General features: G+C 38.1%; 1 protein-coding gene across 2 annotated transcripts; it reads left to right on the top strand.

Moving 5' to 3' along the window:
• Window positions 1-36: 36 nt before the first annotated feature.
• Window positions 37-12,681, top strand: LOC122657469 (KHG/KDPG aldolase-like). Of its 2 annotated transcripts, none has more exons than XM_043852177.1 (10): window positions 37-286; window positions 1,287-1,341; window positions 2,950-2,985; window positions 3,074-3,118; window positions 3,234-3,317; window positions 3,450-3,515; window positions 3,705-3,743; window positions 4,206-4,305; window positions 9,802-9,952; window positions 12,397-12,681. In XM_043852177.1, exons 1-10 carry the CDS (start codon window positions 96-98, stop codon window positions 12,419-12,421), a joined length of 792 nt encoding a protein of 263 aa, XP_043708112.1. In that variant the 5' UTR covers window positions 37-95; the 3' UTR covers window positions 12,422-12,681. The 2 variants fall into 2 exon arrangements, with proteins under 2 accessions (XP_043708112.1, XP_043708111.1); XM_043852176.1 differs by lacking the exon at window positions 12,397-12,681 and adding an exon at window positions 10,215-10,367.
• Window positions 12,682-12,920: the final 239 nt, after the last annotated feature.

Genomic DNA, 12,920 nt, shown 5'->3' with positions numbered 1-12,920 from the left:
TTATAAGGAAACGGAAAAGAACTAACTGCCCAACAACCAGGGTATAAAGTGGATAAAGTGTTGGGGATAACTTAAACTCCCGCTCAAAATTTCCAATGGCTAAGGCGAGCTTCTACTCCTCTTCACTGTCTTCACCTTTTGTGAGTTCGATTGGGCGCCCCAATCTGCTCCCGGCGCACATCAGCGTCCCCCGTTGCTGTTCTCAGCAACCCTCTTCGTCTCCTCTCGCCACAACCCTTGCAGAAATCCATAATTCTGGAGTCATCGCTTGTCTTCGCGCCAAAAGGTAATCAGTTTTTCTTTTATCCTCTTGTTAGAGATAGTTCGTTTTTGTTGATAATCCGGACGGTTCTTCTTCTTAAACAGTTGGAATCTTAGAGTTATATATGGTTGATGATTCGTTATAACAGTAGCTATTGATGAGAAATTTGCAAACCCTGTTAATCTTATTGGGAATCTCTTTATCAATTACATGGTGCCGTTGTGTTTATTTGACTGATTAGAAATTACACACCTGTGTTATTCTTTCTATTTGAATTTTAGAGAGAGAAAATTACTCATATGCTTTGTATCATAACTATCTTTTTCTACTGATTTGATCCCATAAATGAAAAAAAACTGTAAAAGTACATTTTTGATTAATTTGAACGTCTTGGTTATTATTTTTGCTTTGAATTTCTTTATATTATTTTGGGTTGTCTTGATGTTGATAACTTTGTCCTGTGGGGGTGGGAGTGGTGTTGGTGGGTTTAGTTTAAAATGTCTTATAATAAAAGGATTATGTTGATATAGTAGTTCTATTATATTTATGAATGCATTTGATTCATTGTTCAATTCAAATTCTCCAAATCTCTCATAAAGATTTTTCTTCTTACTTTTAACCTCATCCCGAACTGTATTTTCGGCTTTAAATTTGGGAAGGCAGTGGTGTACCTGCATTGCCCGGCCTATCACAACAGTGGGCCATTTCTACCATATGGCAGTACATGTGGCACTCAATTTTGCTCCGTTGTAGGCCCACTAACATGCTTAAATGCTTATATACTTCCATATATGTGCACATATGTATGAATATTGAATGGAATTATGATTGATTGTATGAGGGATTTATTGGTAAGCATTATTTTTCTGAAAATTAAAATCTGTATTCAGGGAGTGCCTAATACATATATATATTTAAAGGAAAGTTTCTATAGAGTGAGTTCAGGTTTCATTTTAAATTAAGCTTGAAAATATTGTAGCAATAACTGAGGACTTTTTTGTTTTTTTCTATCCCTTGTTTTTAGTGCAGAGCTGGCAATGGAAGCTGCGCTTGCTGCACTTAGAGGTGGCATCTCGGTTGTGAGTCTTCTGTGCATAAGGCATAAAGAATTCCTTCGTGGATGAACTTTATTGTCATCTTGATCTATAACAGAAGTGTTTAGAAGATTATCCATACCCCTTCCCCCCCCGGTGTATAACTGTAATCTGATATCCAGTGTGTCAACTGTATGGTTCAACTTCTTTATTAATATGGTCCAAACTTAAATACTTTGAGTGATATTTGTTGACTACATTAACTTGTGGGTAGTTTCATCTGGTAGAATTCTTTTGTTGTCTAAAATTAACTTGTGGATAGTTTCATGTGGTAGAATTCTTTTGTTGACCTTTCCTCCTGCAACCTGAATATAATTCGACTCCTCATCCCTGCTCTCCTCCTCTCCACCACCTCCCATCCCTTGACTTGGTGATTGAATTAACCCTCCGTCTGCATTTTTCATTCTGTGAAACTAACTGGTTTTTTCGTTGCCTTCAGGCTGCCAGTAAGTGGGCACTTCTGCCTCTAGTGAATTTCCTTCGTTTGGCAATACCTTGCATACTTTCTTTTAGATTCAGGTCCTTTGCTCTGATCCTCCTCAGAGACAGCAGTCCCTTGTTCTTCCAGCAGATCCTTTAATTTTCTCTCCATCTCCTCCAAAATTCCCTCCTCTTCCTTGTTCCACCTTTTGGGCTTGCTTTTCAGGTCTACAATCTGTTCTGTTCTGCCCCACAAAACCAGTGATCTTGACCCACATAATTTCAAATGAGTAATACAGTGTATAATGAGGGTGTGGATGTTTTATCATCATTATCATCTACTTATGCTCCCTTTCCATGTGAAACTCATGGATCAACAAGCGTGTGTGCCCATGTTATAGAGTAACCTAGACCCATCTCACAGGTCAACTTTCAGTGAATCAAGTGCAGAAAATGGTTAAAAGTGAATTTAAAGTTTCATAAAAGTACATGAATGCGATTTGATTGAAATGGAATCTGATGGCATTTCTGTATTTTTATGTACACTTCAAACTCATTTTTAATGAATGTTTATAACATGTTTTGAGATGAAAATTGACCAGTGGGATATGCATGTTCCTTTATCAAATGGGTTTATCCATTTTTCTGCGTGGCAAATTGGTGAAGGTAATGAAATATTGAAATGTCGACAACCCTTTTTGATTGAACTTTAATTACATTTCAGCATCTAGATTGGTGAAATGCTTTTCCCATAATCTTGAATAAACCCCTCACACCCCCCCCCCCCCACAAAAAAAAAAAAAAAAGAAGAGGAAAACTTTACATAAGTCTTTCTTCAATTTCTCCATATCAATAGTTGGTCCATTTCATTCTGAATCTACTTAGAATTAGACAATTAAAATTTTACAAGACAGTGTTCCATTTTCTGTTTTATTTTGTATGTTGTAGTTGGAGACTGTCCAAACCAACCCCCCACCCCCCCCCCCCCAAAAAAAAAAAAAAAAAAAGGAAAGAAAATAATCCGAAAATTTTCTCGAAGTCCAATTTTCTTCATTTTTTTGTAATGTCTACACTGGGTCCTTTCATGCTGAATCTACTTGAAGTCATACAGTTATATTTTATGAGACACTAACATGTGGGTTTTCTTTTTCTTTCTTATTTCTTATTGTGTAGTTGGAGATTGTCATGTCCACCCCTGGTGTGTTTGAGGTTGTTCGACATATGCATTTCTTTCAAGATTTCTGGCTGCACTTGACCAATAGGCAAAGTACTTATGAGCTCTTTTTCACTTGTACAGGTTTTACAAGAATTGGTGAGGGGCCATCCTACATCTATTATTGGAGTAATAATATTGCTAACTCAGTAGATTGAAATTCACTATATTCTTCATGTTTTATACAAGCCAGTTATTGGAATTGTTTTGCAAGAGTCGTTTCATGATGATAAGGATTTTGCAGGTTGGGACTGTTTTAAATACAATTGATGCCAAAAATGCCATAAAAGCTGGGGCTAGGTTCCTTATGAGCCCTGCAATGGTCAAGGTGTGCCTTAAGAACTTATGATCATTTTTCATCTTTTAGTGAAGTACAATTGTAGAACTATATTTTCTATCTTGATTCTTTCACCCACAATTGTCTTAGTTGAGTTTCTTTATTCATACTTATGGTTGTCAGGACATTCTGGATGATGTCCGAGGTGAGGAGGTCCTTTATATCCCTGGAGTAATGACACCAACGGAGGTAATTAGTCATTTTTTTATATTCCTTTTGAAGGATTTAAGATAAAATGACCATTCCTGTTTTGTCTGATGATTTCAATTCTGGAATCTGAACTTTGTGTTTTCTAGCATTCTGTTCGGGTTTGTATTTTGGACATTCTTTTTGCTTCTATTTAAAATTGTTTCATTTTCATCTTTTATGAATCTATAGGTATTGAATGCACACAGTGCCGGTGCAATAACCGTCAAGGTCCCTCTCACACCATCAATCTACCTCTCCATATTTCTCTGTTTGTCAGTCTATCTTTCTGTATCTTTTTTTAATTGTCGGGACATGGATGTGAATATGTGATCTTAGAGATAGTTTCTAATCATCTTCTTTAATGGACAGAAATAGTTCTCATGGTATTTCCCTAATTTCTGCAATTGGAACATAAATATTCATGCCTTTTGGCGAATTTTGATCTCTCAGCCTTCTATTCATTACAAGTCTGCATAATAAAGAATGAGAATTTCTGTCAGGCTAACGTGCTGATGATAGAATCTCAAGTATAAAAGAATATGGGTTGTGTCATTTTCGATGAGATATGTTCTAAATGCTTTGTTGCTTTAATAAGTTTAGCATTTTTTTGTTTTTTGACGTTGAATAACTGTTAGGCTTTGGTATGCCTATTTTAATATGTTTTCTTATGTATTTTATTTTATTTTATAGGTTTACCCTGTTTCATCATTAGGTGGTGCTCAATATATATCGGCATTGAAGAAACCATTCCCTCATATCCCAATGGTTGCATCTCAGGGCATTACAGTAGGTTCGTAGTTTGAACCATACAATACTTATGCTATTTTTATTTTGTTTTATTTCTTCTTAGGTGAGTAAGAGGGGCTTAGGCAGACAATCAACCTGCTACATGATGTCATATAAAATTAAGAGAGAAGGTGGTGTCAACCTTCAGTTTCCTCTTCTATAATGGGAGATGTATGATTTGAGGGACAAAAATAAAATAAAACCATCGTCACTATTAAGAAAGAAACTGTAGTTCAGGCACTCAATAAAATTCATCCAGACTAGGAATGGCTTCCAAAAATCGATGAATCAGAATTCAGAAAGCACTACCACAACAACCATAACCTTATCCCAACTAAATGGGGCCGGCTACATGGATCCGAAAAGATCATGACAGTAATAGACAGAAGAGCAGTAGAAGGAAGAAAAGGTAAAAAAGGATTAAAAATAAATAAATAAATAGATAAATAAAATAAAATAAAATTACTAAAGGAAAAAGTCTAAACAGTAGTCAAAGCAGCATCCAACTATTTTAAAACGACCTTGGTTTTCCAATGACTGAAGAATTGGTTCATCATGTAAATTGATCATGGCCTTGAGAGAAACTCTGTAACAATTCTAATGGATTCAAACTAATGCCATAGTAGATTTCAGAATCCCACCCTCATGCAGAACCGCAGGGCTTAAACCAGCTGTTTGAAATCTTCTATAATTTCCAAACTAAATCTCATTCGTCCCAAATGCCACTACAATAACTAGTTCTCCCCTAGCACTCCAAACCCTCAAAGTCTGATTCCAATCCAGTGTTGGATATGAAGATATGATTAGAAGAATCAAATTAGACACTAGATTCCAGAATTAGAAACAAAGCTATATCTTCACAACCACAAATCAGAATAGCACCATAGTAGGGTCAATTCCTCCATTCATTATGTAGAACAGTATAGATGAAAGCCATAGTTCAGCAACTCAACAGAAATAGCAACTATACATCAGATTTAGTAACTAACTACCCATACTGCCATACATCTCCTATCTGCAGGACAGATTAAGCTCATATTGGGGTCAAAGGAAGAGCTTTAATACTACTTAATATATTCCAAAAATCTCAACAATCCAAAGGCTGGATGTAGTACCTCAGGGCTACAGTTCAATAATGGAAGTAACAGAGAACCACAAGCATGTATTTGTTCAACAGAAACTTCAGATGTAATAAAGATATTTAGTACAGCAATTCTCTTCAAAAGTCTTCTAACAGTATTAAATCAAATAGAACCGTGAAACTACTTGGATGCGCAGGAACAGATTTGAAGAAGGTAGAAATAAGAAGATATATGAAAGGATAAGAATAGGGGGGATATGACAAAAGCTTCTCACTCATGCTTTGCTACTCTCTCACCAGCCACCTCTAGCTTCCCACTAGGGTTTTCTGCATCTCACAGAAGTTCCTGCTTCACATAAGAAAACAGCATAACAACCATATATTTTTTTTTAATCAAAGTCGTTGAGGTAGTGTGATCCCCTACTCTTTATTTATAACTTCAATGAAATAAGTAAAATAGGAAACCTCATGTATGGTAGGAGAAACCCCTTACAACTTAAGTTTTCCACAAAATAGAAACTCCTATATAACATTACAAAATAGTAACTAACTACTTAATCCCGTATAGGACTTAAATCCCTAAAATTTGGGCTTATAGAATTGGCCCATTACAATGGTAACCCAAAAATATTAAAGTACAAGGCCCATATAACCCATTGGACACTCAAAATTAAAATATTGGTCCATTCTTGGTCCAATCCGATGGCCTTATTTGCTACAGGCGTTCTCTTTTTTTTTTTTTTTTTTGATAGGTAGGGGGGAATGTAGGATGTGAACCAGGAGACTTGAACTCAAGACCTCCTGATAGCAATGGGCCTTTACGCACCACTAGCTACCAAGTGCGCTATGCACTTGACCACACTACAGGCGTTCTTGTTCTTTTGAACTACATCAAATTCTTTTTACCTCATCATCTTCGTGCCTTTCAATTTTTTTGATCACTTTTCCATTTATCTTGCGCATTCAAGTTCATGATTTATATAGTAGTTTAATTATGGGGTATAATGAAAATGTAACATTATAATGGTGCACAAGTAGCTTTAATGTGATGTTTAGGTTTTAATGCCTCTACCAAGTACTGGAATACCCAGCCAGCAGGGCCATGGACCTTGCATATCTGAGCACATACTTTGTCTTAGTAGTAGCCCAATCTCTTACTTCTTGACAAATAAATCTAACCATCCAATTTAAACTTTAGTTTTGGAGCTTCCTAGAGAAGCAATGTGGTGCCATACATGGGTTATTTTGGCAGATTTTACCTTTGCCAAGCATATGTCTTGGTGAAATACTCCTTGGCACTGAAAATCTGTCCCACTTTCTGTTGAGGTTTTGGTGTCTTGACTTCTTATGATGGATTGCTGTGTGGAGCCTCCGGGGGCCACGGAGGCTCTTGTGTGATTCACTTGTTGGACCCGCTTCGGACTATTGCGAGGTACGGAAGGGGTTCAGGGGCGGCAGGCCCCCAAGGAAAATTTTTTAAGGACTATATGGGTATTTCGGTAAATTTCCTGTATAGGGTTTCGCTATAAATCTGTAGCGAGAGTTCTTTCTCTATATTGAAAATCTGAGAGAGGTGTGAGGAACGAGCGACTGTAACCCTATTCTCCATTGATAGTGAAACAGATCTCATCTCACCGTGGACCTAGGCAACCTTGCCGAACCACGTAAATCTTTGTGCGCATTGTGTGATTGTGTTTGCGATTTCCATTCTTCTCTGCATCGTGTTAGGTTTTACACTTTCTGCTTTCAGAATGATTATAAGTTAAATTCATCAATAAAAATATGAGTAAAAGTAGGTGTCATAGTTGTTTAGGTACAGTGATGCCACTTGAAGCGAAAATGCACAATAGATAGAAAATGGAGAGTAGTTCTATTACAAAATGAGAAACCAAGTACGTGATAACAAAGGTTAGGGAGGACCACTTAAGGTTCAAAGAGGATCACTTAACTCAAGGGTCAAATAGGACCACTTAACTTTGGGGTTTTTAGGGGACTCACCCAAGTGTAGGACTCTCTCACCACTAGAGGACCTCAAGCACATAATGGAGCTCACAATGGCACACCCAAAAGTATAGGGTACAAAATCATAAACTTAACTTCTTTTCAAACAAAAATTCTAATATATAAGGGAAAGAAAAAAGAGCCGTTGGAAGAAGGAACCTCGGGAGAGAGACATTGAGAGAAAAGAGTTGTTGGGAGGCACTTTGGGAACTTGGGAAGAGAACCAATTCAAAAGGGGAGAGAGCTGTTGGGAATTGCCTTGGCGCATAAGAGTGCCTCGGGGAAGAGATAAAGTCGTAGAGGGTTGTTGCGAGGGGCAATGTGAGAGAGTGGGAGTGAGGTGATGAGCATTAATGGACAATGGCATCATCACATTGGAAGGCGCTTTGCTGGGAAAGACGTTGGAGGGAAAGAGTGGTGTTGGTAAATTACTGCTCATGATGCCATGGTTGCATCACGTAGGTGGCGCCTAGGCGACAAAGCTGTTTTTTAAGTTTTGGGCGTGTGCATGTCTTGTTGTTTCCATGCTTCAAATTTTTTTCAAAAACTTTTTTGTTATATAAAATTAATGCCTTTTGGTGGACGAGCTTGGTGTAACGATTAAGTTGCACTATTGCAACTTGTTGGTTGTGGGTTTGAAACTTTGAAACAGCCTCTCCTGCAAAGTAGGGGGTAAGGCTGCGTACACATACATATCCCTCCCAGACCCTGCAGTAGCGGGAGCCTTGTGCACTAGGATGCTATTTTGATTGGATTGTTTACAATGTTTACATACTGTGTCATGTATGGGATCATGTATGTGTAAACACCCCACCCCCCCCCCCCCCCCCCCAAAAAAAAAGATGAAAGAAAAGGAGAAGAAATCCAAAGAGGGTGGGGAGGGAGGGGATCGTGGAACGACTTTGATAAAGGAACCGAACCACTGCTTATTCTGGTGAGTCCACGATCGTCTTAGCTAGGTAATTCTTCTTCTTCGTCTCCTTCGCTTCTTCCGAGTTTTCATTTTTTCCCTTTCTACAGTTCTTCAGTAGTTTCTGTTTCTGTTTTTTTCCCTTTTATTTTTTCCTCCCTTTCTTTTTTTCTTGCTTCATTAGAGATCCATCCCAATATCGAGGTCCAGCCACAGTGGGTCATGAACCCATTGACGGTCGGATGCTTCACAGCTTCAGCAAATCTCATCTGACGGCACCACTGCACTATCAACTAGTCTGTCACGACCCCAAATACCCCGACCTAGTGGGACCATGACACTAGATCCGGCTGGGACCGCACAGGGAAAACATATTCAATCAAACATTAATAACAATGGAGCCGGATTGCTCAAAAGGCCTTATAAATTTAAACTTTGACCCATCAAGAACCATCTGTTAATAGCAGAAGACTTCATTGATTAAATTGGGGAATTCATTAACGTAAGCATCATGATCAATAAAAACCATCACCCCCAAACCCTGAAACCCTCTCTGCTTCTCCTTGAAACTCTATCTCTCTCATCTCCTCCCTGAATCCTACAGTGTAGTATAGCTTCTCCACCTGTAAAGAAAAGATTGTGTTGGGCTCCAGCTCGTGTATGGTGTTGGAGATGACGAATCAGTTCACACTTGCAAGAGGTTTCAGCAAACCAGGAAGAGAAAACAAGAGAGAAAGAATAAGAAGAGGAAGAAGAAAGGTTGTTCACGAAAGGGTGATTGGCAATAATCTATTGCATCTCACCTATATTCACATTAGATAACGAGAGAAGTAAACTACATCACTACCCTTCATTATTACCCAATACACATGCTTATTTCATATTCTATTTCCTATTCTACTCTTACAATATGCATTCTAACAGGATCAGCTCCCCTGGCGTACTCAAACGACTTATAGATGATATAGTGCACCACTGTGTCTGTGTCCTGCAGAAATGAGAAGAAGTTAGATGTTCCATGTAACTAACTATATGTAACTAGCATACACAACTTGGGTGTCTAGATGCCTAGCCACTGCCTTGGGTAGCTTTATTGCCGTGACAACTATGGTATGTGTGTTGTATCAGTTCTGGGTTAGCTGGTTGAGCTTTGGAGCTCTTCTCCTTCTTTGAAGGCCTTATACTTTCTTTCATTCTTTTTCAGTAAAACAGTGCCTTATTTGGAATGGGGGAAAAGAAGGTTAACAAGTCAATGTGCCTTCTGTTAATTCCATATTATCAGGGCTCATTTCATATTCTCAATTGAGATACCAAAGAAAGAAGAAACTGGATGCTTGTAGCCTTTTTTTTTTTTTTTTTTTTTTTTTTGATTCCAAATTAGTCACTCTTTTCATCATCTCGACTCTTGATAGTTGATATTTAATCAGTAATTGTGTGTGAAGCATGGATGTGGTAATTCATTTTGGGAGTTTCCTTTCCTGTGCAATAAATGTTTTCTTCTCATACAGAATCCTTAGGGACATATATTGCGAGAGGAGCTTCAGCAGTCGTCTTGTCTGATGCTATTTTTGGGAAAGAGGCAATGGATCAACAGAATTTTGATGCTATCCGTCAACTTGCTCAGCTTGCAGTTTCACGGGGTGATGAAGCCGTACAAAGGTGAGAATTCATGGTTGACTGTTTGTTGATTCAGTTGTTTCATTAACTAGTTCTGCTCGTATTCTCATTATCATCATTATTATCTCCATTCAATGATAACTGTTCAAAACATAGAAAGCAGTGGACTTGAGAACTAGCTGCAAGTTTGGTTCGTCATATTCCAGTTAGATAAAGTTTAGTTTAGGAGAGTTGAGTAATGTGTCTGATGCAGCCAACCGTAGACCTCAAATAAGAGATTAAGGATTTGATCTGCACATCACAGACCCACATTAAGGAGATTTTCAGTTGAATCTAGGGCTGAAAAGGCTTGCAGGTTCTGATATTCCAGCAGTCTTCAATGGGGGAAGAGAGGCAAAGGATGCTGTCTGAGGATAGATGAAAGACAGATGTAGAGAGGACAGGAGGGAGAAGAAATAGGAAGGAAGAAATAGATTGATGGAAAGGGCAGAGAGAGAGATTGATCCGCTATGGGGCAGAGAGGAGAGAGAAAGAGAGAAGGGAGGAGCCTTCATACACACATCTTCAGTTCAAATTTCTTTGTCAACTCTAATCGATTGGGGGTTTGGTTACATATTTATAAAAAAAATAATAAAGCCAAGCAAATAAGGGTCTGTTTGGTAACACTCTTTTGAAGTATTTCTGTTATTCTTTTGTTCTTTGGGAGCAATAAAGAACAAAAACATGTTTGGTAACACCGGTTTATGTTTCTCTTCTTTTGTAATGAACCGAGCAACTTGAAAACAAATATTGAGAAACAAATCGATTGAACACTTTCGATTATAGCCCGACAAACCCCATAACCCCCCCTTCTTCCCCTACACTGCCGCGTCTCCCATCTCCTTCTTACTGAAAAACAGGCCCTCCCCAACTCACAGGCACTCCCTGGGATCTCCACTGCTGGGTTCTACAACTCTCCTGCCCCACCCCCTTCTCCCCATCTCTTGTCTCTCTCAGAGTTTGCCGGGTCCAGAAGCCATTGCAGTTCTGAACCTGATAACCTCTCTCTCTCAGACCTTGCCATGGGTCAAAATCTGCATTTCGGTTTTGATTAATGTAGGCTCTGATTTATGTTTTACTTCTGCTAACCATCAAAATCTCGTCTTTCTCAATGCCCCTGCCCCGCCCCTCTCCTTGCCGCCCTTCCCCCACACTGCCACTCTCCCGCTCCCCTCCTCTCCCCATCTCTCTCGTCTCATTCAACGCCCCCTGCCCTGAAGAGATTTGTAGTCCCTCTTCTGTAATTTCCCAATTTATTAATGCTGTTAGCAGTAGCTGTCTCTCACAAGAAAGGAAAAAAAGAAAGGAACCCCCAGAGACCTTCCATGTTGCTTGATAAATAAAAGACTGTCACATGAGCGATGTGTTGGCGTGACCTGATCCAACAGATCAGTCAGCGGTCCCCTGCATATTCTTTAGTTTTTTGGACTAAATGCATACATTGCATTTGAGAACACTATCCATCTCTGCTTCTCTTGCAAAGCCCCATTTCAATATGTAATATTTTGTGTAAAGAAGGGATATACCCAAAGACCCAAAACCCTCAAAGAAGCAGCCAGTTTGAATTTATTGATCTGAATATCACATTATCTGGTGTTCTGGATATTTGTCCTGGAATCATTAAGATTGGCCATAGAAACACAACAATAAAATTAGTCACAAGAACTAGCAGTAAAACAAATCAAATTGATCAGAACTTGGGGCACATAGAACTGAAAAAACAATAATCAGATTATGTGTAGAACAAGTTCTGACAAAATGATCATATTGCTGATCAGGAAAGTATTACCAGATGTTGCAAATTAACATGTCAAATAAAAAATCACTTCACATGGGGTAAAGCACTGGTGCACATTGAACAGAGTAGCCTCTATACATGTTGATTAGAGGCTTGCAAATTACAGCACAGACACGCCATAACCAAGCACTCACAAACAGCAGCAAACCATTGTAGGTCTGTACTTTCCAGGGAAAGAGAAGAAAATGACTGACATTAATTCTCAAAATTCAGAAGATACAGGAATCTGAGAATCGATATCAATATCTGATTACAGGAAGAAAGAAAGAGGAAAATCTAGTAGAAATTGACAGGATCAGGTATAGTTTGACACTTGTCACAGAGCATGATAAAAAAAGGAGAGACACAAACTGATTATAGATGAAAAATAAGAGAAAAGAGAGTATTGTGCTCTTTCCTTCTCTCGGTTCCTCATATATATATAGTTTTATTAATATGACCAAAATACATAAATGCTCCTGCAGTTTATACTGCAGACAAACAATGTAAATGATTAACATTACTCATATTTTTTTTTATTTATTATATATTTTGCAAGATCATATAAAAACAGAATATTTTAGCAGTTCTCGTGGAAGCATCTCATTTTGACACTTAAAGGTGCCTTATCCAACTTGCTTTAGTTTTGGTTGATTGGAATGTCATACAGGAGGAAATTGAGATTGTTCAATTGATTGCTTCATGCTCGGCCAGCAATTCTGCTGTATCATCTATGTCAAGGTTTCTTGTGGATTCACTGGAGATGTGGTTCAGGGATCAAAATGATGCATTGCTCCTGGAAACTGTGCTTATACACAATCCAGAATGGGGTAAAATTTGACACCTTAATTGGGGTTTCATGCAACTTATTTTTCTCCTAATTCATAGGTTTTATAAAACCTTCATGTTTATGACTTAGTTGCTGCCAATATATTATGTATATTAGGAGTTCTGTATAGCATTGATTTTTGTTAAGACTTGAATATTATGGAAAATAAAATTCATTAGACATTTTCTGAAGTGCAATACTTAGGTTAATATGTTATTGAGGTCCAATTAATGGAAAAAAGTGCACCTCAACAATGAACTATGTTTAATATTAAAAAAAAAAGAATTATGTTTAATTGACGAAGAATTATCTACCTGTAGACAAGTTTCTAAATCTCGGTTTCGAGGCCGGTGTCGGCTAGCACT

This window comes from Telopea speciosissima, chromosome 4 (assembly GCF_018873765.1).
Source record: "Telopea speciosissima isolate NSW1024214 ecotype Mountain lineage chromosome 4, Tspe_v1, whole genome shotgun sequence".
Lineage (NCBI taxonomy): Eukaryota > Viridiplantae > Streptophyta > Magnoliopsida > Proteales > Proteaceae > Telopea > Telopea speciosissima.
The sequence above is the reverse complement of the archived record's forward strand: the minus strand, read 5'-3'. Positions and strand labels throughout refer to the sequence as shown.